Source organism: Struthio camelus, chromosome Z (genome assembly GCF_040807025.1).
Source record: "Struthio camelus isolate bStrCam1 chromosome Z, bStrCam1.hap1, whole genome shotgun sequence".
Lineage (NCBI taxonomy): Eukaryota > Metazoa > Chordata > Aves > Struthioniformes > Struthionidae > Struthio > Struthio camelus.
The window spans coordinates 77,416,949-77,444,586 of NC_090982.1; the positions used below are offsets into that span (position 1 = coordinate 77,416,949).

The 27,638-nt window shown below is 56.2% G+C and overlaps 1 protein-coding gene across 4 annotated transcripts; it reads right to left on the bottom strand.

The window, feature by feature from the left end:
* Window positions 1-329: 329 nt before the first annotated feature.
* On the bottom strand, window positions 330-26,531 carry LOC138064612 (receptor-type tyrosine-protein phosphatase mu-like). 4 transcript variants are annotated; one of them, XM_068928019.1, is made up of 28 exons: window positions 26,189-26,525; window positions 19,119-19,343; window positions 18,144-18,386; window positions 16,114-16,356; window positions 14,455-14,745; window positions 13,967-14,064; window positions 13,188-13,380; window positions 12,815-12,926; window positions 12,428-12,674; window positions 12,139-12,178; window positions 10,980-11,085; window positions 10,721-10,788; window positions 10,307-10,452; window positions 10,080-10,167; window positions 9,508-9,578; window positions 9,017-9,053; window positions 7,988-8,085; window positions 7,369-7,485; window positions 6,788-6,945; window positions 6,575-6,710; window positions 5,647-5,796; window positions 5,139-5,238; window positions 4,531-4,610; window positions 3,503-3,637; window positions 2,987-3,112; window positions 2,229-2,386; window positions 1,825-1,960; window positions 330-1,223 (listed from the first exon to the last, which is right to left on the bottom strand). In XM_068928019.1, the coding sequence occupies exons 1-28, from the start codon at window positions 26,346-26,348 to the stop codon at window positions 1,149-1,151; spliced, it is 3,837 nt and encodes a 1,278-aa protein (XP_068784120.1). In that variant the 5' UTR covers window positions 26,349-26,525; the 3' UTR covers window positions 330-1,148. The 4 variants fall into 4 exon arrangements, with proteins under 4 accessions (XP_068784120.1, XP_068784119.1, XP_068784121.1 ...); XM_068928018.1 differs by having other exon boundaries at window positions 18,144-18,389; window positions 26,189-26,523; XM_068928020.1 differs by lacking the exon at window positions 3,503-3,637 and having other exon boundaries at window positions 18,144-18,389; window positions 26,189-26,526.
* Window positions 26,532-27,638: the final 1,107 nt, after the last annotated feature.

The window sequence follows — 27,638 nt, forward strand, 5'->3', positions numbered from 1 at the left end:
TCCCCATAAGGGCAATATCTCCTGTGGGGAGCTGAGCTAATTGTATTTTAGAGAGAGGATGCTGGGAGAAGGGCTACCGTGACCCCCTGGCTTGGATCCAAGCCTGAGAACATGCCTGACCCCCAGGGCTGTGCAGGGCAACTCTCATGTGCGCTTTTATGGGATGCATGGTAGGAAACAGGGAAACATGGTGCTCTTCGGTGCACACCTTGGGCAAGACTGTGGCCTGTGCTGTAAGCAGAGCTGGGGAACCTGCAAGCTCTTCCCTCTTCTGCTTCCCCAACACCTGATGATTTCTGGAAGAACACCAAGGTCAAAGCTCGGCCCCACCATGTCCAGCACAGAGCCTTTACTGGTAAGATACAGAATAGGGTCGGGGGTCAGTTTTGGCTCTGAGACACTTTCCTCTTCGAGCAGCTCTGGCAGAACCAATCTCGAAGGTGCAGCAGCCCCTTGTAGGAGGCAAACTGCAGTTATAGCATTAAGGGTACCCAAGCTTAGATGCTACAACCTGGGACTGCTGTGGTGGAGAGAGATAGGCTGGTGAGGGAGCCTCCCTGGAGCTGGCACCTAGAGCACCCGGGACAATCAATGTCAGCAAGATAACACTTGAGGAAGGGGTTTTGGACCAGGATGGTCCTACAGGACTGTGGCTTTTCCTTCTAGCTCTTCTTGGCCTTGGGCTTCATGCTTCTCCCAGTGCAGGACAGTAAGCCTGTGCTCCTGAGCCCTGTGGATCTGACTGATAGCAGTTTGATGCTCCCCTAGAAGAAGAGTCTTGGTGTTGGTGGAGCTGCCTCATTTCTCATGCAGCTGCCTAAGAGGACATGGGAGCCCAGATGGGGCAGCTGATTCTCTCCATCCTGGGCACAAATAGGTAAAGTCTCAGTGCCTCCTCTGTGGTCTGCACATTCAGGCTGTGATGCCAGGTAAGTTCCTACCCAAACTGTGGGCAAAGGGCAGGGTTCCTGCTTCAAAGCCTGGTCAGTGACCACACGATTTGGGGACAGTCCAGACTGCCCTGTCCAGCTGCAGAAGATACAGGAGCTGTGCACATCGCTCTCATTTCTTCTGGTTTCCACAGTCACTAGCAGAGAACTGTCAAGAGAGCTGGAAGTCCTGGCCAGAGGTGGGTTGTGGTCATGCCTCTACTTGAAGTTTCCATAGGTTTCAAATGAATTCAAGTAACTGAGGGCTAGTTCATAGCACAGCCGATATTGCTCCTGTGGACAGGACATACATGAGTACACAGTGCATGAACCCTTGTCATGAAAGGCCAGCCTGGCTGCTGACAGCTTTCTGAGTGATAGGCATAGGCGCCTATGGTATAGGAGCAGCCTGATCTCCTCCTCCCACTCACAGCCCACCTTCCCCCACTGAGAAATCACATATGTGTACTCCAAGAAGCTGAGGGGCTGCAGCTAGCTGGTCTCAGGAGGAAAGCCAGCAACCACATCGCAAAATGTTTGCTGCTCACATCCATCCAGAGTGTTTTCCCCATCATGGCTTCCAGCATCTAGCTGGGAGGTGGGTGCAACGTAGGCACCTGAGCACCCACTGGTTCAGCCCTCAGCTGAGCAGGGCCTGTGGACCAACAAGGGGCAGCTCAGCCTGTGGGATGCTCCAGCACCCACCTGGTTCTGCAGAGACTGCAGCTGAGTGGGCTGGGTATGCCACAGCAACAGAAAAGTAAGGTTTCCAGAGGTCTCGCCTTACCCAGAAGGATCTGAACATACAGGTTCTGGGGTAGCTGCCAGAACTGTTCAGGCTACGGCCTCTGCTGTGGCGTTGCCATCCCCAGCTGGGTTTAGAGTCAGTACCTACCACATCCTTAACCAGCTGTCTCCGTCGCCTCTTCAACATCCTCACAGCCTGGGACACATCTACCTGTCCCTCACTTTGGATCTGCTCACAGAGAAAACTGGAAGCACAGAAGATCCCACTCCGGCTGGCACCATCCCTGCAGAGAAGAGCAAGGGGAGAGTCACTTGGCCTAGGATCACCTGGTAGTACTGAGCCGTGGGGGTGTCCTGCTAGCCACACAGGCCTGGGGCTCTCAGTATGGTCTCATACACAGATCCTACATGAAGCCAGCCTCCATGGGGAAGCTTTCCTCCCATGAACACAGCTGAACCCATGTCCACAAGTCCATCCTTGGAACTGTGACCCAAGTTAGATGATGTATCCTGGACTGTGCCATAGCTGCCCCTGCTAGAGACCTTGCTCACCAGCAAGTGACGAGGACATGTGAACCTTGGCTCTGATGCTGGTGTGTCTCCACCTTTCCCAGCAGGCTGATGATGGTGGCAGGGCACGGGGGAAGGCACTGCTGCATGGGCCAGTCCTCCAGCTGACAGAACTGGACTTTCAGTGCAGATTTCTTGGGCTAGCAGAGAAGAAAGACAGTGAGCTGAGCCTAGAAGAACTACATGGAGGGAAGGGAGGGACAGTGTGTGCCAGTCCTAGCTCAGTCTTGCACAATAGAACAAGGGAACAGCTCCACAGTGGGATGGCCTAGTCCGAGAGAGTGACTCTCCCCTTTTCCTTTGAGTGCTCTGAGACTGATAGATGGGCAGAGCGTAAGCTAAGAGCTGACTACCAGGTGCAGCTCAGATTGATGTCAGTCCGGGGCCTGACTACCTGTAATAGCTGTCCCCATCCAAGAGCCACCATGAGAATGCACAGACTCTCTCCATGGCCACTGTCCTCAGAGTTCGAAAAGGCAACACAAACATACCAGTGCTCTGCCTTATATCTCTACCTGCAGCATGAGCCTCTCTGGACTAACCTCTCCCCCAAGGGGAAAGGCCCTACACCATTCAGGGCCCTCCAAGGACCTCGTCAGGTCTCCCTGACCCTTGTGGCCTATGCCTTTGCAAGCTGTGACTCCAACCCCAGAGCAAAGCTTGCTGATGCTGGAGCCCTGCCAATACTCTCAGGTCTCACAAGGGCTGGTCTCATTTCACCATCTGTGCAAAGAGCCCACCTGCTGCTTGTTGGTCAAAGCGAGTGTCCAGACTGTGAAGCCAGCTCCGGGCTCCTCTGAGATCAGCTGGACATGGAAACAGCCGTAAATCGTTTCTCCCTGGGTGGGCCAGAACTCCACGTATGTCTAGGGGGTGACACACACATTATCACACACTGCCTCAATCTGCATGCATGGCAGAGCTCAGCAGTACTCATATCGGTACGCTCAGCCCAGCCCTTCACCCACAAATCACGATGTGCACATGGGTGCTCTGCCTGCCGTGCACTTGGGACCAATAAACCCACAGTGTTGCAATCAGAAAAATAACACCCCCACTGACAGGACACCTGGGCAGGCATAAGCAAAACCTGAAGGATGCTCCTTCCTCCCTTGCTATAGCCCACACCACGACAGTGGGGAGACACCATTACTGTAGTGCCTTATGAGAAGAGCTGCAGGGGGCTTAGGAAAAATAGTACACTGCCTGGCCCCATCGGGAGCCAGGGAGGGGAGGACAGTGTGTAGGCTGCTGACCTGGTCCAGCTCCTGCAGTTGGTTTAACACAACCACCGATGTGCAGGTGTAATCCCAGACCAGAGCCCAGAAATCCACCAGTGTGGCCAGAAATGGCAGCTGGGTGATAATGAATCTGTCTTCCTCAGTGTATGTCTGCAAAACACAGCATGGAGGAGGTCACATAATCAACCCCCTTAGAGCCCTTCTAATCACAGGAAAAGGTCCTTGCCTCCTCCCAGCCAGGCTGCTGTTGCCAGCCCTGCAAGAGGATGGCCTGACTGCAAAGGGGCTACCTGTAGAAGTGGTTCCCAGCCACTGTGCATGTCAGTAGGGGTAACCCACACATCCCCAGCAGTGCAAGGGGCAGGAGCTGCTGGGAAGTTTCCACATGTACCCCCACCAGCTGATGCTGAGCCCTGGAGAAGGCAGATGCTGGATCCCTGGGAGGTAAGCCTGAAGGTGGGTGACGTGACAATAGGAGATGGGGGGGACAGCAGCCTGCCTCCTTCTGTGGGTCCTCACAGAGCTGAGGGAAACAGTCGGTCCCCATGGATCCATCCCATTGGGACCTGGGGTTATTGCCAATATCCCCAGTCCCTGTAGTAACCACTTTGGCCAGGTACCTGAGCAACCTCCATGAGGCCAAATGCCAAACTAGGCAGCTCTGCAATCCCAGGAATAGAGCCCAGGAAGATGCAGGCCACCACAGCCCTGCTCAGAGCAGGTTTGCATCCCTCTGACCCCTCAGCTCATCACACTTGGTCCCTCCTCACAGCAAGCAAAGGCCACAGGCTGTACAGCAGCCTGCTGAGCTGTATGCCAGGAGGGAGCCAGCGCAGGCAGGGTTTAAACTGATCACTGAGGCCATCTCCTGGAGGCAGAGCCCCACCACTGGGAAGCAATCACTGAGAGGAAGCCCCCGAGCTGAGACACATCAAATCCAGGACCCACAGTCTAGCCTTGCCTCAAGAGGTGGTGTTTGTGGGGCCCTGCAAGCCTTTGCTGCTCCCAGCAGCTCCAAACCCCTGTTGTGGCTGGAGCCTTACATCAGCGAACACTGCGTTGATATAACGTGGTGAGCCATCTGCATTCAGTGAGGACATGAGGACAGGCCGGCAGGAATCCGCTGTGGAGGTAAGGGCCAGAGACAGAAAGGGTGAGCCAACTTCTCCTTGCACAGAGACCCCAGGGCTTTCCTTGCAAGTGGTGGGGGTCAGCATGAGCAGACACCACCAGGCCCAGTGCCAGGAGCAGTCAGGGCTGTCTGACACAGGATGTCCCGAGCCCGCATGGGTGGAGGCACTAAGGAACAGCAACATTGCCCTCCTGATTGGTCCCTGATGCCCAGTTCTGGGACAGAATTGACCCAGGGACGTTTTTTATCTCAGGGCAGCCCATGAATCCACTGGTCTGGCAAGTACAGAAGGAAGCAGGGAGGGATGGATGGATGGCGCCTTGCTCACACGGACAGATTGGTCTAGTCTACACTGAGTATTGTCAACCAGAAAGTGGCACTTGGCTGCCCTGGACTGAGCCTAGCAGTGGCATGGTGCCAAGAAGAAAGGCAGTAGTGCTGAGGACAGCAAGTCCACCCCATACTACTCTCAAGTGCTGGATCACAGGGCAAAGGGCAGCCCAACCCTGCCAGCAGTACCTGGCAGGATCCCTGGCTTGCGATTCTTGGGCTGGTTGCTGGGTTTCTCCGCTTCTTTGCATGGCAGGAGCTGGAACAACTCGGAAAACTTCTGCAGGGCCTGATGGGATGATTCAGCTGAGCCATTCTGACTTATTAGTGACCCTCTCCCTCCTTCAGCCTCCCCCCAGAAATGCTCCCCCCATCTCCCTCCCTTTGCTGAGGGGGAGCAGCAAGGTGGAGGTACCAGGGAACAGCCCTGTCAGCACCAGATCCTTTGCAATAAAGAAAGCGAGAACATAGGGAGCTGCATGCTCAGCCACCCTTGACACAGCCTCAAAGACATGAGCCTGGCAGCTCGCGAACCCCAGCTCCAGAGACTAAGACACACAGAGGGAGAGGCTTTGCCCAGCAGTCAGAGAGCCCAGAGGTGTGATTCCCCCTAATGAAGCTCAGCTTTGCCTTACAGCCAACCAAATTAACATCTGTGATCCCATACAGCTTGCCCCAGAATGAGATCCCATGGTACCTTGAACTCTTTCTCAAGGATGTTGTTCTGCCTCTGGATCTCAGCTTCTCGTAGGGAGCTGATGTGGCTGATGACATTCTCCACTGGGACCCCGGTGCTGCCGCAGAGCAGGCCTTCAAGCAACACCTCATACAAGAAGGTGTACTGCTCCTGCATGAGGACATGGGTCAGCTGCACAGCCCAGACCAACTCCACCTGTTTGCACCCAGGGCCACAACACAGAGATTCCTGGGAATCTAGGCCACCAGCCACTGGACTACATCTTTCTGATGGTGTCCTGTGCCAGGAATGAGCTAGCTCCAGCTTCACCCCCCCCTTGCTGTGAGTCCCTGAGGCCAAAAACCTCCCAGGTGTTGCTGATGGCCAGCCAGCAGATGAAATGACCCAGACAAGGCCATCTTCCTGTGGTTTAATGATCCTTCTCACTCCAGACCCCGGTTTGAGGAAGGAAACTCAGAAAAACAGTGAAAAGCTCCTCTTCAAGGGACCAAGGAACACGACCCATCCTATAGATCCCCTCCATGGGGCCTTAGCACTGAGCAGACCATGGGAAGAGGGTCCCTCAGCTAGGACACTGCTGCCCAGAGGGTACCACGAGGGCAGATTTCCTGCAAGCCTAAAGGACATGTGCACTCTCACGCATCCGCCTTGCCTACAAGACAACCCTTCCATACCAGGATGACTGGTGCATTCAAAGGCTGCTGCCACTTCAGAGGGTCTCAGGAGAGCATGGAGGCTGCCTAGGTTTGGACACCACTTTGAAAACAAGAGCCTGCAGCCTCAGTCACCTGGCAGCCCCAGTCGCTGTGGCTAGACCATGCGCTGCACAGCCTGTGAGGCTTTGCACACCCACGTCCCTGGGAAGAGTGGGAACCAGAACGTGCAATCTGCAGCCTGCAGCATGCAGGGAGCAAGTAACTCTCCACACCTTGGTCTGCACCATGCTGACCCGCTGCTCCCGCAGCCTCTGCACACACCGAAACACATCCACCTTGCCCTCAGCCTTCGCCATCTTCAGGAGGAAGTCCAGGGCAATGAAGGTACCTGTCCGCCCAATCCCCGCACTGAGAACACAGAAAAGGGAAATCAGCACTGCTCTGGCCACACTTGCTCCAGCACCTGAGTGCTCCCAGCCTAGTACCTGCAGTGTACCAGCACGGGGCCGGCAGGGTCTTCTGACACCCTCTTGTTCACCTTCTCCACTAAGCACAGGAGCTGAGCAGGGTTTCTGGGGACCCCATGGTCTGGCCACAGCAGGTAGTGAAACTGCTCCACCAGTCTTGGGAGATCACAACCTGCCTGTAGAGAGGGAGAAAAGGGAGACAGGGCTGGGAACAGGGAACAGGAACCATCCCAGAAAGCTGTGCAAGTAATTGCAGGCCAACATTTAGGGAGTAGTAGAGAAAACCATGGCAGGGATGCACCAGCACCCAGCAGTTCCCAGTCAGCACCCCTGCCATGCTGACTGATCCACCATAGCTCAGACAGCAATGGGCACAACAAGGATGAGGACTCTAAGCAAATTCATCAAGCACACAGCCACACAATTCACTTTATTCTCTACTTCCCCACACTGAGAACAGCTAAACTTGAAGCAGTTGCTGACCTGTCTTCCTGGAGACCTGGCAAGGCTGATCACAGGGTCTCTCGGCCAAAGGCACCTATCAGCTGCTGAACCCCCAGAAACACCCGGCATCCCCAACAGCTACATGCCAGTCTTACCTTCTGCAGGTGGAATATGCGTGTGACAAGGCCTGAGGTAGTCCTTGTGTTGCTGAGTGTCACTGTGAAGTCCCCATAGACTTGCTCTTGCTCTGGCCAGTACTGCTCACACTTAGTCTGTCAAGAGAATCGAGACCCCTAAGCACTAGCAAACTCATTAGGGGAATGTTGCAAGCCAGCAGCTGTACACTGCATGCCCTGTATCACTGTTGTGCTTGGGCAGGCAACAGACAGTGCAAGGACTGATTCATGGCTCAGGTGGGATACAAGGTCTTGATCAGGGCTAACATGTTCCCCCGCACTGGAGACTTTCCTGATGCTTCACACACCCAGGGTACTGGTATGTGCTTTCTGGAGCAGCAATCTGCTCCCTGGGGACATGTGCTTTGATGGCACGTTGCTTTTCTTCTCTTGTGCTCCCCAAGGTCAGTCTCCTATACCAGACCAAGGGTGATGAGCTCCCGCTGGGAATGGGTGGCTCTGAAGCGGGGAAGGGGTCTGATGGGGAGCTGCTTTCTCTGCTCTTATTGATGGCTGCATCAAAACAAAGTAAAGCAGGCAAGGAAGCCTGGACCCCGGTGAGGCTCAGGGTGAGCAAAGACTGAGATGGTTTTTCTACCTTGTTCTGCTCCACTAAGCTTGTCAGCATCACAATGACTGAAGTCTTCTCCTGCCAGACCATCTGCCAGAAATCCACCACCGTTCCAGGCAAGGGGCCTTGGGGAGGAAGAGGAGAGCCCCATGTCATGATCCAGGACACGGAGGTGTAGCTGCTCCCAGCCACTGCACAGACTCCTAGGGCAGAGTGAACGTTCTCACGCTACAGAGCAGCTTTGGCTTTCCCTCTGCCCAGGGACAAACACTGCACAGCCTGAGGATGGCAGTGCCTAGTAGGGGGTGCTAGCTACCTTGGCTTCAGCAACCATGTTAGAGAGCGGGACAGGGAAAAGGGAAGGCAGGTGAAGGAATGCTGGGGACTCACTACTGCTGCAGGGACTTCTCAGTGGCCTATTGGGGTCCGGCAGCCAGAAGGCTGTGCAGTCTTGTGGCAGTGCAACAAGTAGCTTCCCTCAGTCAGATCCTTAGGTGACTGTGAGCTGCTCCCACATTTAGGGTCTTATTTCCTGAAAAGCATCTCCGCAGCTTGCATGGAGCCTTTGAGACCCCTCACTGCATGATGCCCAGAGAAGATTAATGTGTCCTGGTTCCATGCCATCAGAGGCACCAGTTCTCTGAGTGCACTGACAATGCAGGAGTGTCAGGCATTTGCAGGTTTGACCCATGTGAAGACCAGACTGTCACATCAGTCTCAGTAGGAGATAGGGCAGGTTTGCAGGTGGGAGAAACCACGACATGCTCCAACCAGGTCTTTAGCTTAGTCAGACCAGAGATCAGAGCACAGCCTTCTTCTGTGGTCTGATCACTGCTGAAGTGCCACTGAGGCCTTTCATGCTCTGCAGCAGCAGTGGCCACCATCTGAGCCAGACACTCTGGAGATATGGGCCCTTGGACTGAGCCATTAGCAGTTCCTCTGCTGCTGTCCCAATTCTACACACTCCAAAAGGCTCAGAGCTGGGCCTGCCTTCTCCTGAGCATGCACAGGACCCTGAGCCAGCTTTGGGCAGTTCCCAGGGCTGCAAGCACCCACCTTGAGCTGCAATGAAGAAGCGTGGACTCTGGTAGCTCTGTGGGAGGGAAATTTAAAGAGCTCTAATCACATGCATTAAACATTGAACAAGGAATGAAATAAACAATCCTTTCCCACAGGCTCCAGAGCCAAGAGTGCTTGGCAGAGAGTGTCCAGCAGCACTATTCTCAGTTAGCACAGACAGCTAGCATCCAAGGATGACATCTCCATTCCTGTCCCCCACTGTGAGTGTGGTCCTTTTTTGTTAAGGATGAGAATTGCACACAAATCCAGAGTACTCCAGGTAGCTCAGAGAGGATGCAAGGAAAATGACAGCCCAGGATCTGCCAACTCCTGAGGGCAGTAATGGTGGTGGACAGGACACCATCCAGGACCCAGGACAAGTGCCAATCCTTGGGTCACCAATGTGAGAAGGACTGTCCCCACCCTGTACTGTAAGATAGCTGGTATCTCTCCTGCCCCTCACAGGGCAGTAATTCCTCCCAATCTACCTCCACATAGCTGGCATTGATGTAGCCATTGCCTGTGTCAGAGGGCTGCAGCACCACACGGCAGTGATCATCTGAAAGAGAAGGGAGACATGAGGTCGTGGACTGCCTCTTTGGGGCAGAAGTGACTGTTTAAGGAAGGATATGTGATTTAGGAAACCCCAGGACTGCTGCTCCTCAGCAGCACTCCAGGTCTCAAGATACATTTGAAAGTAAAGCATAGTTAATGAAATGAAAGGTGACAGAGCACAGGAGGAAATGCAATGCATGGAGGAGACTTAATGCAATGGCCAATATTCACACCAAGCAGGGCCCAGAACAACAGGATTCTCCATCTGGATGTAGAATTGTAGGGCCAACACCATGATTTGGATATAGAATTGGAGGGCCAACACAAACACCCCCCATGTAGGGCCAAACACCCATCACTTAAACTTGTGGGTTTAAGTGACCACAAGGTCACTGAAATGAGACGAGGAGCTCAGCGCTGTTGAATAGCTTACACCCACCCAGTGTCCTGTACTGCCTACTGCCCCTCCATATCCCTGTGGCAGCCCCTAGGAGGCTCTGCTTACATGGGATGATGCTCTTGTAGCGGTTCTTGCCCTCATTACATAGTTCCTTCCCGGCATCACAGGGATGCAACAAAGTGGAGACCAGTTTCTGCAGAGGAAGAAGATGAGCCCACTCTGGATTAGCACATGTTCTGGGGCTGGCCAACAGCAACTGTATCACGCACCCAAGGTGGGGTTGGGTCTGGATGGACAGTGCAGCCAAAAGTGCAAGCAAAGCTAAATCAGACCTGATACTCTCCCAGACGCCCAGCACCTTCTCTGTTGATGACTGATTCATCCTCTGTCTGCTCTGCCTCTACTTCTTCCCTCTTGAACCTTTTCAGAGCCTCCAGCAGTTCCTCCACTGGGATCCGTGTATTCATCTTGTTCGCACCTATGGGGACCATGAGGCCAGCAATTTAGCATGTATCTGATGCCTGGCATTGGGAGTGGGACCTTCGAAGTTGAGACTGGACTGGTATTGAGATGGGCAGGACCCCACCAAAGCCACACACAAGTCCCTCTCTCTCAGGAGGTGCCCTTCCCCATGCCAGCCAGCTCTGACCCTCTTGCTCCTGTAAGGACCTCAGAACCCCCCTGCCTGTGCTTTTAACATAGCGCCTGTCCAGACAGGGCTGTCGGGGTCTCTGTTCATACCACACCTCTTCGACATCTTCTCAGGGGAATAGTGCTGTTGCTTTCATAGGTTTGTGAACTGTTGCGCTTCCTCCTGCAAAACAGTAAGTCAGACCCATAGACCAGCAGAAGTGAGGGATATAGAGGAGAGCGTGTTGCCCATGTAACAGCCCTGCCTCCCACCTTGCTTTGTCTCATGGTCCACTCTGTACATTGCCTGGCAGCGCAGGGAGCTGGATGTCCCATGGCAGCACAGAGAGCAGGAGAGGTGAGGCACATACTGACCTGAAGAGCAGAAAGAGCAGCAAAATTCCTAGTGCCAGGAGTGCCACGACCAGCGCTACTGCCATAATCACCACTCTGCTGTCTAGCTGAGGAACCGGCTCCTGCCCTGCAACCAGCACAGCCCAGACTCAGGTTGCTGCACAGCCTGAACCAGGCAGTGGGACATCCTACTGGGGTAGTGCGGAGAAAAGTAGTTTTTCTCACCTCCCACCACAGGCTTTGTGCTGGAGAACAGCTAAGCTAGAGCAGGAAGAACTTGCCTGGCTTGATACCCTTCAGCATGAGCACTGTCTCTCTGACTGTCCCCAGGCATGGCCAGAGCCTGGTGAGGTGCTTGCATTAGTGGGGCTGCATATGTACCAAGGGAGCATTAAGACTTATATTCAACATGAGATGATGGCATGGATGCACAATACCCATGGCTGCCAGCCGTGCTACTCCTTGCAGGCCACCCTGCATTGCCAGACCAATGATGTGTGTCATCTGCTTCTCCTATCCCTCTCCAGGAACCCTTCCCAGGGAAGGCATGCTGCCTTCAGCATCCAGAAGAGCTATCAGAGATGGGCTGTGCACACTTCTGGCCAGCCAAAAGCCTCCCAGGCTTCTCCCACCTGTCCCAGCAGTGTCCCTGTGTGGTGCTGGGGCAGCTGAGGGTGACAAAGAGTCAGTGGCCCTGGCAGGCAAGCGGGAGGAGGATTTTTTTCCTAGCAACACACCCCATACTGCAGTGTCAGCCACAGCACAGATCTCAGTAATACAAGACCAGGTCGGGAGTGTCCAGCCATCCCTTGAGATCATTCAACTCTGACATCATGATGGAAATGAGCAGTAAATACACAGGGACAGAGGCTTGAAGGGAGGCCAGTGAATACCTGTGCAAGTGGCCAAGGATAGCCACCTGCTATCCATCCATCCATTAGAGTCTCAAGATGGCATATGCAAGATGATGGAAGTGAGATGTTGTTATGGGAGACCCACGTGTATGAGAAAGAAAAGGTTTCCTCTCCCCAGCACTCCAGGACCCTCCTGCCCTTTGACTCAGCTTTGGCTTTCCCTCTCCAAGGGAAGCGGCCAGGTGGGGAAAAGGTAGGATGCGGGATGGTGCCTCTGGCACAGGGTGCGGGGCCGAGCCCGGCCCTGAGGAGAGGAGCCCACTTACCAACAGAGAAGCTGTAGCAAACGCAGGTGAACTTCTCTGCCTGTTGGAGGAGACAGGAGGGAGAGCTCAGGCCACTGCTGCCCAGCTGCCCGCTCCCGGGAGCAAAGGCCTCCGCCCCACGGCCACAAAATGCCCCAGCTGCGGCCAAAGCTCCCCAGCGGGACTGTGCTGCCAAAATGCTCCAGCTTTCAGCGTGTGGGGCAGGAGCAGCCCCCCTCGCCGCGCTGCTGGGGACGGGGCCTGGGGAAGGAGCAGCCTGTGCCCTGCTCCGAGCCCCGCAAGAGGCTACCTGCTGCCGGCGGCGAACGAGGCGGAGAAGGGCCGTGTAGTTCCAGTCCGGCTGGAGGGGAGCGTTGTAGTAACCGTGCCGGCGGGTCCCGTCACCCAGCACAAAGTCGGTGGGGGCCGTGAGGTTGAGCACGGCGGCCACATAGGCACGGTGCTGCAGGCTGGCGTTGAAGGGCGGCAGCTGCTCTGAGCAGGCGCCTGCCACCGCAGCGGCGTCCTGGCTGGCAGCAACGATGAGCTGGTGCTCCCTGCAAGGCAGGGCTGTCACAGGGGCCGGGGGGCACGGGCAGCGAGAGAGCAGAGCAGAGGCAGCCACGGGGAAGTGCTGCCAGAGGGGAAACGCTTCACGGGACGGAGAGGAGCCGAGCTCCGCGGGGGCTGCGCTCACCTCACTGCCTCGTGGGGCTGGGTGATGGGGCGGAGGGGAAGCACGGCCGTGCCTTGGGACCGGGAGATGTCACGAGCACCGCGGGAGCTGACGTTGAGAGGGGCGGTGGTCTCTGAAGAGGAACCAGAGGGCCAAGGCTCAGCAGGCGGCCGGGCAGGGAGGGGCCCTGCGGGGTGCAGGCAGCAGCCCGCAGGCAGTGAGGCTGCAGAGCTGCCCCGGCTGGTGCAGCTGAGCCCGCGCAGGCCTTTTGCAGGACGGGGGCGGTGATGGGGCTTGACTGGCCCTGCATCTGCCCTGGCAGAGGCCCGGGGCTTGGCCAGGGGGCAGGGCCCCGCCGCCCCACTGCACCGCTGCCTGCCACGCTCCACCTTACCCAAGCCGCTGCTCAGAAATTCCTGGCGTGACACATCCCCGCCACCGGCAGCCGTGAGGCCCTGCACCGTCACCACGTACGTGCGCCCGGGTCGGTAGTCTGGCAGCCTGTACTCGGTGACAGAGCTGTTCAGTCTCAGCCGCTCAATCTCCAGGAAGCTGCCCTCACGCGTGCTCCTGGCTGTGATGCCCAGCTGGAGGACGACAGAGAGCTGGAGGGGAGCAGCACTGAGCTCTCGCCTCGAGGCACGACAGCCTGGCAGCACCATGCTCAAGGGGGACCTGGCCCTGGTGCACCAGGACGCTGCAACCCCTGCAAGGGCAGGAAAAGCTCGGGGGTGCAGAGATGCTGAGAAGGGCCGGGCGGGGTTGTCTGGGCCCCCCGTAGGAAGCGCCAGGCTTGTGGGATCAGCGCAACGTGAAGGTCATTCATTCGGCTAGATGACTGTGCCTCTGATGAGCCCCAGGCCAGGTGATGGGTGCGCGACTGCAGCACTGCAGGTAATGTGGTGACATGCCCCACAAGCAGAGCCCTGGGGCAGGGAGCACCCAACATTTTCCCCAGACAGCACCGGAGCGGGAGGAACATAGGCAGTGAGTCAGAAAATGCTCGTGCTTGTTACAGCCTGAAATTCAGTTCCACAAGACCGGAGGCGAAACTGCGGGTCATGACAGCTTTACTTTCCCTGCTCTCCCCACCGGCATGCCCACAGCAGCCCAGGCAGGGACGTGCCTGCCAAGCGGAGGGGATACCCCAGCGAGTCTGGGGTGACCTGGTACCTGGTATCCAAGGATCTCCCCTTTGCAGGAGGGCAGCGCGTTCCACCTGAGTGACCCGGTGCTGGGATCCAGTGACAAATTCTCTGGTTTGTCCGGCACTGGAAGCACAGGAGGATGGAGTTATGCGCTTGACGAGGGAGGGGTCTGAGCCCAGAGCAGGGTGCAGGCAGCTGCTGGCCCAGGGGACAGGCTGCAAACTGACCCCCTTCTCCCCCCTCCCCCCCAAGCAGGCTTTGCACCCAAGCAGGGCAAAGCTTGCACTGCTGCAGCTTGTGCGTCGCGGAGGGTGAGGAGGGCATGTGCTCTGCTCTAGGGCCCTGCACAGCCCCTGCCCCAAATCCCCGCAGGCCTGACTCTCAGGACCATCACCACAGCAAGCAGATGCCTGCCTTGAGCTGCAGATGGAAAGGTGCATTTCCCAACCTCCCCCGCTTGTGGTGCAGCTCAGCGCTGTGCTGACCTTGATGCACTCGCCCATGGACACATACCCATTTCCTCTGTCTGGAATTGCCATGTGAACAGGACTGTGCTGGGGGGCAAGGAGATGGTGATGCTGTAGACTGTGAAGGGCTGCAGAGGGGCGCAGGTAAACGTTCCCTTCTGGCCCCGTAGCAACTTCTCTCCCCTGACATCCTCAGCCTCACAGGTAGGGAAGGCAGGCCCGACAAGCTGGCACGTGGCCCGCATGTGCTGACAGGCGTCAGGGAACCTGCAGGTCCAGTTCAGTTTGATGCTGGTGGCGGAAACCTCCCAGGACCCAGGGACAACTTGGAGAAGTTCTGTGAAGGAAACATTGCAAGAGGGTTACAGAATGGTTTAGCTTGGAAGGGACCTCTGGAGACCACCTAGTCCAACCTCCCTGCTCCAGCAGGGGCCTCTAGAGCATATTGCCCAGGATCACATCCAGACGGGTTTTGAATATCTCCGGTCCGGTACCAGTTGGAGTCTTCGATCCCACTGGGGATGTTGGCACACTTCTGGCAGAGGCAAAGGGTGGTGCATGTTAGTCAGGGTTGTGGGGTGACCAGGTGGGGCACGGGGGATGATGGGGGTGTAGGAATCAGCTCTGATGGAGTCTAGTCCTCTAAAGGGAGAGGGGAAGGTGACACGTCCCTTGGTCATGACAGGACACCTCAGCCAGGCCTGGTGGGAGGTAGCTCTCCTTGTGCACATGAAGCAGGACTGACCACTCCTCCATGAACTTCTCTGCTGTGCCCTTGTGCCCATGGACACCCTTAGCCCTCCACCACACCCCGCAACAAAGATTCCTGAGAGAATCACCCCTGCAAGAGCAGGCCTCCCCTCCTTCCACTCCTTTTCACCTGCCGCCCTCCCAGCATAGGCTGCTGACCGCACACCAGCCCCCAGGTCAGCCTGTCCTCCCACCCCCGATGCATGGCCACTGCTGCTGGGCTGCAGCTCTCTCCAGCCACGGCTCTTCCTCCCTCCCAAAGGCATGGCAGATGCCCCCCTGCCCCGATGCCTTGTCACTCGCTGCCAGAGAGATAACACAGCTCTTCTGGGATCACAGTGTGCCAAGAAGCTGGGCATGACTTTCTGGGCTGATTCCTGCTGTTTGAGGGGACTGTCCCCTTTCAGTCAAACTTCAGGTTCAAAGCCACTGCTTTGATCTGACAGGACATGGCCGTGAGGAGGTACAGCTGCTGATGTAACCAAGGGGCCCACCTCTGCCCAGCCTTCACCACAACCTGCCAGGTTATGGCTCCAACCTCATCTCTCTCAACTCTCTTCCTGCATCATTCTCTATCTCCAGTTACAACACTAACAACGCATGTGTCACTTGCCTGCCCTGGCTGGCCCAGCAGAGCGTGCCACAGGGTGGAGGGGGTGATCCCCTTCCCTGGCACGGCATGACGAGGGAGGGAGGGAGCTCTGGGACACAGCACCGAGGAGGAGCCCTCGCGCACCACATCCCCAGGCAGGAGCTGAGCTGAAGAAGAGCTCCACACTGCTCCCCCCAGGCCTCCCAGGAAAGGCCAGAGGGAGCTGGCAGCTCCTGGGACTCTGCGCAGCAGGCAGGGAACCGTGCAATGCACAAAGCTTGTCCAGAGAAGCTCAGAGAGGGATGAAGGGGGCAGGATTTGAGCACAGGGCTCCAGAGGAGCACCTCCTGCTCACCCACTTACCAATACACTCCACGTCCCTCTGAATGTACATCCAGTTGCCTGTACTGGATTTCTCTCTCCAAACACCTTTGGGCAGATGTCTCCCATTCTTCATAATCTGAAGGACCCTTTTGCATGTGGCCTGGGGGAGGGATGGCTGATATCCCTCAGGGCAGCTCAGTTTCACTTCTTCATTCACCCTGTAGGCTTGCTGCTCTGGTGTCAACTGAAGCCGAGAGTCCCACTGGGGCTTTGGGCATTTTACTGTCAAAGAAAAAAGCGTGCGTGTTAGTGGGGGCTGGGAGGGTCCTGGGATGTCTTTAGCATCAACACAGCGAGGAAATGCAAGGGATTCTGCTGAGCACTGGACAGGAGCTTGTGCCTGGACACGGAGGCGATGTAGGACCCTTAAAGGGATGAACAGAGCAGGATTAGACCACTGGGCTCCAGGCTGCTGCCCTCACTTTCTCCAAGGTCCTCACGGCCACTGCACATTGTGGCCATATCATGACAATGCACAAGTCTAGGTATCACTGATGAAAGGACAAAGCAGCCCCGACTGGACACACGGCCACCCTGCAGGCGGGAACCCACAACAGGAAGAAGCCCTGGTGTGTGCTGCTCTGCTGACCTCACCTTACCATGGGTGATGCGGGACCTTCCCCCTCCCCCCCGCCTCCAAAATTGCACTCCCTCACCATCGCTGCCTCGTGGCCTCTCAAGCATCTCTCTGCACAGACCGTGTGGGAAACTGTCCCCTGGGCTTGGATCCCTCCTGCCACCACCTGCACTCAGACACACCCTCACTGAGCTGGAAGAAGGGGCACAACCGCTAGTTTCTGTGCCCTCCCTCACCTGCACGGCATGCACTGCAGAGCGTCAGGGCTGAGAAGCTGATCCCACACCCCAGTAAAACTGTACCCAGGAGCCTCAGGTCCACTGACAGATTTCAGCCCCCCAAGGCAGAGGCAATGGCGACACACCCATCGGCCGGGGCCTGACACCCCCAGCAGACCAAGAGGGAAGAGGCTTTTCTTGCAGCAAGGCACCACGACCAATCACTTATCCATGAACTTCCCTGCTCTGCTCTCATCTCCATTGACACTTGGAGCTCTCCACCACTTCATGCCGCAAGGAGTTTTCCCAGGGCAATCGCACCCTGCATGAGGAGACTCCTCTTTTGACTCCTTTGGTAGTGCCGCCTTCCCCACCCCTTACTACCTTGCTAGGAAAAAGACCCTGAAGCACCGGCTCAACACACCCCACGCTCTAGCACATCTCCTCCACAGCCTTGTCCAGCTGAAGAGCCCTGTTGCCTGTCACACTCCTTGCGCAGAGGCTGATCTGGTGCATCCTCCTGCCGTTGCCCTGCCTGCCCTGAGATGCAGAGAGCGAGCCCAGGGAACCGAAGGCTCACGCAGCATGCAGGGTGGCTCCCTGTCCCTGTCCCACCTCCCCTGCACTCTGGGCTGCCACATGCAGCCAACCCTGCACTCGGCCAAGCTCTGTGCCTGCCGGGGCAGCTCCACACCCAGCAGCCCCTGAGGGAGGGCATCGCTCTTCCCCACGGGTGTCACTCCACTGCCGCCATCCCAGATGCTGAGGGCCATCCGAGCACTGGCCACTCAGGGCTCACTTTGGTCCCCTCAAGCCCGGCTGCAGGGGCCACAGCAGATGTCTCCCATCCCTCAACTGCATGGGCAGGCAGGTGACAGGAATGGGACAGACCTCCACCTTCTGGGGTGGCACCTCAGCAGGCACCTTGGTGAGAACCTCCAATCCTGCCCCAGGCCCTGGCACCACATCCGCAGGGCCCCACACTTGGCCTCCTCAGGAAGGACCGCAGGACCTGCCTGCCTGCCTGCCTGCCTGCCTGCCTGCGGGAAGTCGTCTCCTGTGCCTTGACTGGCCTCTTCCACCAGCACGCACAGGACACACAGCAGCAAGGGGGAACTGTGGCATGCCTGGCACTCAGCTGGGCAGCATCACGAATGGCCACCGTGGGTCAAGGCTGAGAGGGGACTCAGGAGAGCTGCTACTTCATCGCTTACCGATACACACCATGCTGCTCCCAGTACGAATCCAGCCACCTGTGCTGTTCCTCCCCCACCAGGCATTGTCATATACTGGCTTTCCAGAGCTCAGTTGCAGAAATTCCCTTGCACATCTGACGTGGGTGAAGGATGGCTCCAGATCTCCAGGGCAGGTGAGCGTCAGTTCCTCATTCAGTTCGTAATGGCTTTTCTTTGGTGAAAACCGGAGGTGATGGTCCCCCTGGGGTTTTGGGCACTTTCCTGCTAGAGAGAAAGCGTCAGCTCCTGTGTTGGGTCGAGGAGATGCTCATGCAGGGGGGCTGCAGCTGTGCCACAACTGGCAGTTGGTGTTGGCAGTCAACACCACCAGGACACGTCCCGAGCACAGGATAGGAGCGTGTGCCTGGACACAGCAGTGATGGAGGACACTCAGAGAGAGAAGAATGGGGTAGGGTTTGGCCACTGGGCTCCCTGCTACCACCTTCATTTTCCCCCAAGCTCTCCATGGCCTCTGCCCAGTTTGCACTAACTTCTGTCCAGTCCACCTTGTGCATCGCCGCAGCAGGGCCAATTAAAGGACGCAGGGCGTTAGACTGGACACACGACCACCTTGCATGCAGGAGCCCACAGTGGGAACCAGCCCTGGCGTCTGCTCTTCTCCTCACATGACCATTCATGATGGGAAGCACCTCCCCACAGCCTCCGATTTCCCAGTCCCTCCATCACTCTCTCCTTCTCCAGCTCTTGCGGTGATCTCCTGTGACTCAGGAAAGAGCAGGGAGGAGATGCAGAGACAGTCAGAAAAGCTGTCCCACACAGAAGGCTTCTGTCCCTCCCCAACCCCCCATGCATCCAACCAGCTTGGAGACTGCTCCCAGCTGTGACCCATCTCCAAGCTGAGGTCCACACATCCCACAGTCGTGGTAGGCTGCCCAGGGTCCCTGCTTGGGAGAACAGCATGCAGCAGGGGAAAGCTGCTGCTCTTCCACTTACCCACGCAGGTCAGGTTCTCTGCTATGTGATGCCAGGCTCCCAACATGGTTCTCACTTCCCAGGTATCCCTCAGATCTGGAGATCTCTCTTTTGCACATCTGATCACAGCAAGGGGAGGAGCATCCGCGGCAAGGCAGCTAAGTGTCAGCTCTTCATTAAGCCTGTAAAATCTCTGCTCTGGGGCAAAGTGGAGCCTTGGGTCCCACTGGGGCTGCTGGCATCTCGCTGCACAGAGAAGAAGAGGTGGGTGTCAGCCGGCTGGGAAGGGGCTCGCTGTGGGTCTGCAGCTCCAAGGTCATCACCCAGGCAGAGCAGCAGACCCGGTGGTATACAGAGCTGGCCTGAGCATTTCAAGTGCTCCTAGGAAACAGGAGACCGGTGACGGGCTGGTTGGAGCCTCTGGGTCAGGACCAGGGAGAGGCCAGTAAGGGGGACATCGTGGTGGGAGTGTGCCCCCACCACCTCCTCAGGTGAACAGATGGGCACAGTCCGGTTTAAGCAACTTGAGGAAGTCTCCAGGTTACAGACGTGGGGAGCCTCAAGGTCCCCAAGATCTGCTGGGAGAGCAACACCGTGGGGTGCAACAATCCCAGAGCTTTCTGGAGGGCCTTGGGGATAACCTCTCAGCACAGCCACTGGATGGGCCAGCCAGGTGTGAAGCCCTCTGGGACATGCCATTTGTGATCCAGGAAGAGCTGGCTGGGGTTGTGATAATCAATGGCAGCCTTGGCTGTAGTGCCTGGGAGAGAGTGGCGGCTGACTCCACTGGTGGAGGCAGTGAGCACGTAGCAGAGCACAGAGCCCAGCCCTCAGGAGGGCAGACATCTTCTTGCTCTGGCCTGGTCAGGCGGTTCCCATAGGGGGCAAAGGAGCTCCGGAAAGCTGGCAGGTCTGTAAGGACAGCCACCTCCAAGCACAAGACCGGTCCATCCCCATACTCAGGAAAACGGGCAGACATAACAGGGGACCGGCTTGGCTGAGCAGGGGACTGAGCTGCAGCGCAAGAAGGCAGTAGATGGGAGGCAGAAGGCATTTTCTAGGACAGCCAGGATGGAGGGGCTGGTGCCAGCCCAGGACCCTGGGATCCAGGTGACGTGAGGCTGTGCTTATCCTCACAGGTGGCAGTCTCGTTCCACAAGCTCTGGCTGCGGTTGGAAATGCATCTGACCACGGGGACTGATGGCTGGTAGCCCCCCACACAACTCAGCTGCACCAGGTCATTCAAGGTGTAGCTGGTCTTGTCAGGGGTAAACCGCAGCTTGGGGACCCAGCTGGAGGGGGCTTTGCATCTTCCTGTGTGCGACAGAAATGAGGGAGAGCCCTGGGCATCCCCTGGCTCTGGCAGCATTCTCGGGGCAATGGGACCTCATCCTTTCAGAGGGGTTGCAGGGATGAGCCCCTCCCAGGATCAGGGATTGCCCCTAAACCTAGACCCCAGTGCATTTACCCCGGTCACGCCAGGGATGAGGAAGGGTTCCCGCAGGCGCGCCTGCCCCACCCTGCGCTGTCCCACGCTTCTGCGAGGGATCCCAGCTGCCAGATCCAGCAGCCTGGTGGATCTGCCCCAAAGACAGGGGCAGTGGGAAGGCATCAACTCCAGCAAGTCTCTGCTACCACCACACACCCACATTCATGTCACGCTGCTGTGCAGCTTCTAACAATACCTGCCCATACCCATGAGCACTCTTATTTCCAGAAAAAAAAAAAAAAATCAAGATGCTCATTTGTTTTTGCTCTGCAGGTCATGTTGGATATTTTCTCCTCTCCATCCTTTGCCCAAATCGCCTGTGGGCTCCCAGGCCTGGGTACCACCTGCCCCATCCCCATGCTGTGTCCTTCCTGGAAAGGGGAACAGCCCCACACCTGATTTGCCTGAAAGGACCCCGTGGGGCACAAGGACTGCACTGGCGAGCAGTCCCACAGGCAAGCCCTCTTGTTTCTCCTTGGACTCATCCTCTGCAACTTGCCCTTCCCTTACAGAGTCCTCTGAGCCACGTGGGTGGGCATTAGTCTCATTTTTCCTCCATACCAGCCCCACTGCACACATCGGCCTGCCGGATGCGGCGCTGCCGTGCTTGCATGTGGGGCAGGCACTGGCCAACACAGCGGCTGGACCCAGGCTGGGCAGAGACCTCACGGGGCAGAGCCAAGCGCTGGAGGTCTTGGGGCTGGGCACAGAGAGATTGGAAAAGGCTGGCAGAGCCCATAGCTAATTCCAGTCCTTGGAGGAGCCAGAGCCTGAAGAGTGCTGCTGTGGAGGAACACACCAGCCTTGGAAACTAGCCTGGGAATTAATGCTATCTGGCAGAGGGACAGATATAAAAAACAATTCGCCTGCCTTGGAAAGGGACAGCGTATACAAGCGAGATAGCCTGGCAGGCTGCCAATGCCTGCTTACCTCCCATATGCAGAGCACCCTGCTAGGAGCGTCTGTGCCTGCAGAGCACCCCCAGGGCTTGCCTCGCACAGGACCCTGGTGCTGCTGAGCAGCTGATACAGCACCGATACTGTCTGCATTATGGGATCTGCAGCCGCTCAGAGCCCTTTCCACTGTGTATTCTGAAGACCATGTGAGGGCACAGCCTGGAAGTCTCTGCTTCCCCATGGAAGGCGGAAGAGAAGACACTCTCAATGTGTGCCTGCTTTTGCCTCGAGAATATCTCCAAATATAGCCCGGCTCAACCTCCCTTCTCTAGTAAGCCCAGGCCAAGGAATGTAATTACTACTTGAGACTCGCTGGGCTGAGCCAATCCGTGACTGCTGGAGGCGGTGGGACCCTACTGTAATTGTCCTCTTGCACTCCTTCCCCAGCCACTTGGTAATACTTGCTGGGGGCAATAAAATCCTTGGAGCAGAGGAACCGGTTTGTGTGGTGGCTATTTGTGTGTTTTTGCAGTGCCGTCGGCCATGGGAAGTTGCATGGGGGTAAGTGAGTCAGAGCGTATTCAGATCCGCCCCAGTTTCACCAGTTGTGCAAAGCGGATAGACACATGTGCCCTCGCTTGGGGGACAGGGCACTGCTGTGGTAGGGATGGTGCTCAGAGAGGAAGGGGAAAGAAGCACTCATCAGGGCTTCTAGCGTTGTAGGGCCTAACACCATCCCAGGGACCAAAGAAACAGTCACCCAAGGCTTTTTTTTTTTTAAACACCTGCACTGTAGTACACAAACATCCACCCACAGGCCCTTCCACCCCCAACCAGAGGAAAGAGGACGAGACAAGTGAAATTTCAGCATGGAAAATATGGTGTAGATGTGACAAAACACACACCTCTCGTAACATGTAATATGTGCTCGTTGCAAAATGGAAAATGCTAGACTCCTAGGCAGAAGTGGTGATAAAAGGCTAATGCATTTGCCTCATATAGTCAAAGATAACCATTACATTTTTTTTTCATTAGCTATTATTAAATGAATATCCTCCTTATTATTATTGTTCAACACCCACGAATACACTAAGCATTTTATAGAAAACATCCAGAATGGCTGTCCTTGCTGCAAAGGAGTTAGTGAGTCTGGCAGACAAAGCCAAGCCCTAACATGTCCTACAGCGGGATGTCAGAAAGGATCAGGAGAAAGAAGAAATAGCTATTCTGGTTATTCAGGTCAGATTCCTGGGGTCGGTCCATTGCTTGCCAGGAGAAGATGCATATTCTTACATAGTATTATCCAGTACATGGAGAATAAATGACACTGTGAACTTCAAGGAGCAGCAGGTGAAGTTAAATGCTGTTTCTATGGCAGTCCGAACATTCACCGCTAATGCACGTGAAAGCAAAGTGTATTGCTGGCACTGGAGTCTACCCTGTGTTTGGTACCACATGTTTACTGACACAAGCTAAGAAAAGCCACCGCTGTTTTCACTAGTGGAAGCAGTATTGTAAGCGACTGAGAACACATGCATTGGTGCTTAAAGCATCGCTGTGTTCGCTGCTGGCAGCCAAAGCTGCTGCGTGAGTCTTTAAGAGCCATAAGCAGCGTGATAGACCGTGGGACTGCTCTATGTGTAAGAGACGCCAGAGGAAGAGGTGATGAAGCAGGTTATCGAACTAGGCATTGCAGAAGAGCAGGGGAAGCAGCAGCGCTTTAGCCTCTGCTGCGCTGCCATGCAAAAGGACTTTCGACAGAGTCTTAAAAATAGGTGGTGAAATAATTGTGTCTGTATTCTGGTAACAGATAGCAAAAGCATGGGGGAACACACAGTTCGCAGCCAGGATGTAACACAAAATCTTCTGTTGCGAGCATGGCCTTATTTTAACTAACACCCACTGATCCGTCAGGCGTTACATCCATGATCTTAGTTAGAACTCCTTGCTAGCTGCTCATAAATCGCTGTGAAATGTCAAGCAAGGCTGATGAGAAAAGGGCTAGAGCAGCCTGGATAACAGACCTAGCCTCAGCAGAGAAAATTCCCTCTCCCAGAAGCTTTTCCACTTCCCTCTGAGGCTCACTGATCTATAAAGGGATGAGGCTTTTGTACAAGTGGGATAACCCAGGGGAGAAACACCCTGCAAAAACAACACAGCGAGACAATAGGGGATGATAGGACAATGCTCCTTGTTCAAGGCACCCTTCGTGGCACAGCTGCTGAGGTGACAGTGCAAACAGGGAGGTGCAGCCCCGGCTTGCACTGTGCACCGCATGCCAACCACATCCTCTGCTGCAGCTGCTCATCTCTTTCCTGCCCTGCTCCTCGCAGCGCTCATGCCGCGTACGCCGCGCGAACCTCCTGCCCTGCCCCTGGCACACTGCTGTGTGACTCAGCCTCACTTCCTTGGCAAGTCCAGGGCCCCTGCAGCCTGCGGTACTGCCCCAAACCCCTGGTCCCCCCCCCCTCCATCCTCATCTCCGAAACTATGGTGATGCCTGTGGCTTTTCAGGAACTGGCGCTGCCGATGCTCAGAGCAGGGGGACGGGGTGATGTGAGGGGCTGCGTGCACTCGGCATGCGGGAGCCCTGCTGTGGGGCAGTGTCATGCAGAGGGAGCAGCTCATCCATACATGGCTTGTCCCCACTCCCCAAGCATCTCTTTGATCTGCCAGGGTCGTGGGGGATTCTCAGGGACATCCAGGAAAGGGGGTCTTGGGCCGTGTCCTGCTCCCATGCTCCCCCCATCTCCCTTGTCCAACCCTGCTCCGCTGCCCTGTGGAGGCCTCTTACCTTCCAGGGAGGTGGGAGGTTTCTGGGACCTTGTGCCCCTCCTGGCTATCCCTGATGTCTTGGCATCAGTGAAATGAGGCCCTCGAGCCCGGTCCCCGGGATGGGATGAGCCCATGTGCTGAGGATGCAGGCAGGGCTGCCTGCACCACTGGGTGCGGCTGCTGCGTGTTTTCATCTGTTTCTCGTTTTGCAGATGCTGGGGTGCAAACTCAGCAATGCCTTCTCCGCCGCAGGCAGCCCCAGGCTTCCCCTGGGACAGCCAGGCAACAGCATCGCGCAGAGCACGCAGAGGGTCTGCCAGCCGCTGACTCCTCGCTAAGTCTCTGCACGTGTGGTGCAGCCAGGTCCTGGCCTTGGCGTGCCCACGTGTGCCGTGCTAGTTGACTGCAGAGCCGTGCCATGCATGAACTGCACATGCTGGTCCTGCAGGGGATCCAGGTGAGGGCAAGCCACCGCAGGCAGGAGGATATCCTCCGTTGCGGGCTAGCCCTCGGTTTTCGAGTGACAGAGTGCTGTGCTCACAGTCCCTGCAACCACAGGGACACCTCCCCTCTGGGAATGGGCTTGAGGCTCTGACAGTCCGTGTCACACAGCACAGCACTGCTGTCGCTTCACTGGGCCTGAATTCACATCAGTAAGCAAAGATCCCCGTCCGGTTTCCAGATCTCTGTAATAGCCAGGATCTTGAATCAGCTCCTTCTTTTAACCCGCATCAGCCCAGAGATATCCCCACAGCAGGTCAGGACAGTGTGAGCAGCTGCTAACTTAGTGATTTTGTCACCTAGCCCGAGCAAGGTTAGCTTAGAGAAACACTCAGCTTCAAACAGATGCAGAGCAACACAGGGTCACAGCCCCCGGCACTGAACCCAGCGCTCACACCGTGCCTAGCTGGACTGATTCACTGGCTTTCTGGGAGGTCGTACAACATTTGACCCTACAGGGACACATGAAAGGACTCTGCTTAGATGTGAATGTCAGCCTCCTTTCTCATTTTTGCTGACAGGTGCTAGAAATAGTGAAACAACCATGATCTGCTCTTAGAAAGTAAGCTGTGCTGCAATGCACCTCTGCCCGAGCTGGGAGGGGGCACGTGCTCCACGTTCACTGTGTGTATCTGTCCCTACCCCAGATCTCTGTCCACTCTGAGCTGTTCAGGGGAAGCTGAGGGCTACCCATTGCTGGGAGGACAGCATCCTGCCAGTCACCAGCGATGGGTAACGTGATTCATGTGCTCATGGTCATGGCAGTCACTGCTCACTGGTTTCCCTGTGGAGACAATGACTCATCCCTCCAGCACACCAGCCCCTGGTGTGGGGGGAGAGGGGTGCACCACAAATACTGGCAGCCTCGGGGCACAGCACAGAGGACAGCATGCAGCCTTCATAGGAAGAGCCAACAGAGCCCTGGGAAGTGCCCCTGGTCCTCCTGGCTCTGCAGAAGCCCTCTGAAGAGCAATCCCACCAAACCACCACTCCTATCTCCAAGGGTCTCTGGGGAGAGTAGGCATCCCTGCTGACACAGGGACTCAGCTCACAGCTTCCAAGGTCTTTGCTGAGGACTAGCACCCATCATCCCTGCAATGGGGACGTTGCTCCGATGGCCCTGGGAAAGCCACGCACTCCTGCTCCTCAGGACACCGCCCACTCCTTGGAGGAACATTACAGCCCCCACGCTCTCAGAAGCTTTCCCAGCGCCCTGAGGCTTGCTGCCCTCCACCCCAAACACAGCTTCACCCCACTGCTACCTGACTGATGCCTGACTGTCTTGGGACTGATGTAGTCATCAAGTCCATCTTCTTCAGCACAGCTGCTCTGAGCCAAATGGGGTAAAGACTCATTGCAAACTAACGGAAAGAGGAGCAGCAAAACCTCTTCTTGCAGACACAAAAGCAACAAAATAAGTCAAGTCCTACCAGTTTCGCTGGCTTCTTCTAGGACTTCAGGATGAGGATCTTTCTGTTCCCATGAAGCCAGCAGAGGTGCATCTTCTAGGACTTCAGGATGAGGATCTTTCTGTTCCCATGAAGCCAGCAGAGGTGCAAGAACCAGGAGAAAGGCCCATCTCAGAGTCATGTTAGCATAAAGTCCCAGGGCACGACTGAGGTCTCAGGCTCACTCGCTGCCTCTCAGTTCACCGGACTGATAGCAGGAGATGCGTGCACGGAAAGGAAGCAGCCACGCAGAGAAATTGCATGTGGTGCAAGAGGCTTCCTCATTGGAGAGGGAACCTCCGCCAGTGTCAGTGCTGCTTTCATTCTTCTCTTTTGTGCGCTGGGGCAACAGGCAACTTCACACCCCTTTTGCAGTCTCACAGCTCTTTGAGCTCTCATCTTCTGAGAACGGCCTTTTCAGCTTTTCTGACAGGAGCAGCCACTAGCCACAACACCTGGCATGCTTGCTCTCTGAACAGATCTCAGAGGTCCCAGAAGGACATGTGAGCATTGCTGGTTCATAGTCCTCCAGACCTGGGGTTTTGCAGGAACACACAGAAACTGCATCAGGCTGTCAGGACAACCCTCCTCTTGTTATTGTCTGAGAACTTAGGAGGGATTGTGAAGAAAGGGTCCTTAAGGTGCACAGGAGGTCTTAATTACCCAAAAGTGCAGGCCTTAGGCCAAGGTTTTGGCAGAAATGGCTGGGTGCACCAGATTACGCTGAGGGCAGATGCTCAGGAACAAGCTGCCCGGGAGAGGGGGAGCACAAGTGCTCCGGCTGGTTGTGCCACAGGGATACCCTGGGAGGGGGAATGGGTGAGAAGAGCTTTTAAGGCAGCAGCAGGCACAGCCAGGAGATGCACTGGCAGTGAGGTGTGAAGAGGCTGCCAGTGACTGGCTACTGGTAGAACTGGCCATAGCAGCAAACCTGACCATCAGAGATGGCCTAGGGCAGCAGTCAATGAATTTGTGCTCCAGCCTGCCCAGCAGCTCTTGCCGGAGGTGCTTGGTCCATGCCCCAGCTGTAGCGCACAGCTGGGGAGAAATCATGTCCTGAAATCTTGTCCACACCTTCCCAGACGGGCCACCAGCTCCTTGTGATAGATTCCTCTTTTCTGTGCTCTCCAGGAGGGTCTGGGACTCTGAAGCTATCTATCTGCTTTATGCTGATGCACATCCTTCACTTGATCCGCAAGCAATAGTCGTTTCCTGCCTTACTGGCCTCAGCACAGGCAGGGTGTGGTACGGTGGAGGGGGGGGGGGGCTCCCTCCAAAAATACTCTCTCCCCAGCAGTCCCAAAAATTTGGCCCATTATAGAAGTCTAGTTTTGGCATTTCCCCAGTGATGCTGCTTGGGGCAGGTGCTCCAACAGCCAAGCACCTCTCAAGGACGGAGCTAGCGTCTGCCTGGACGCCTCTCTCCTTCCCT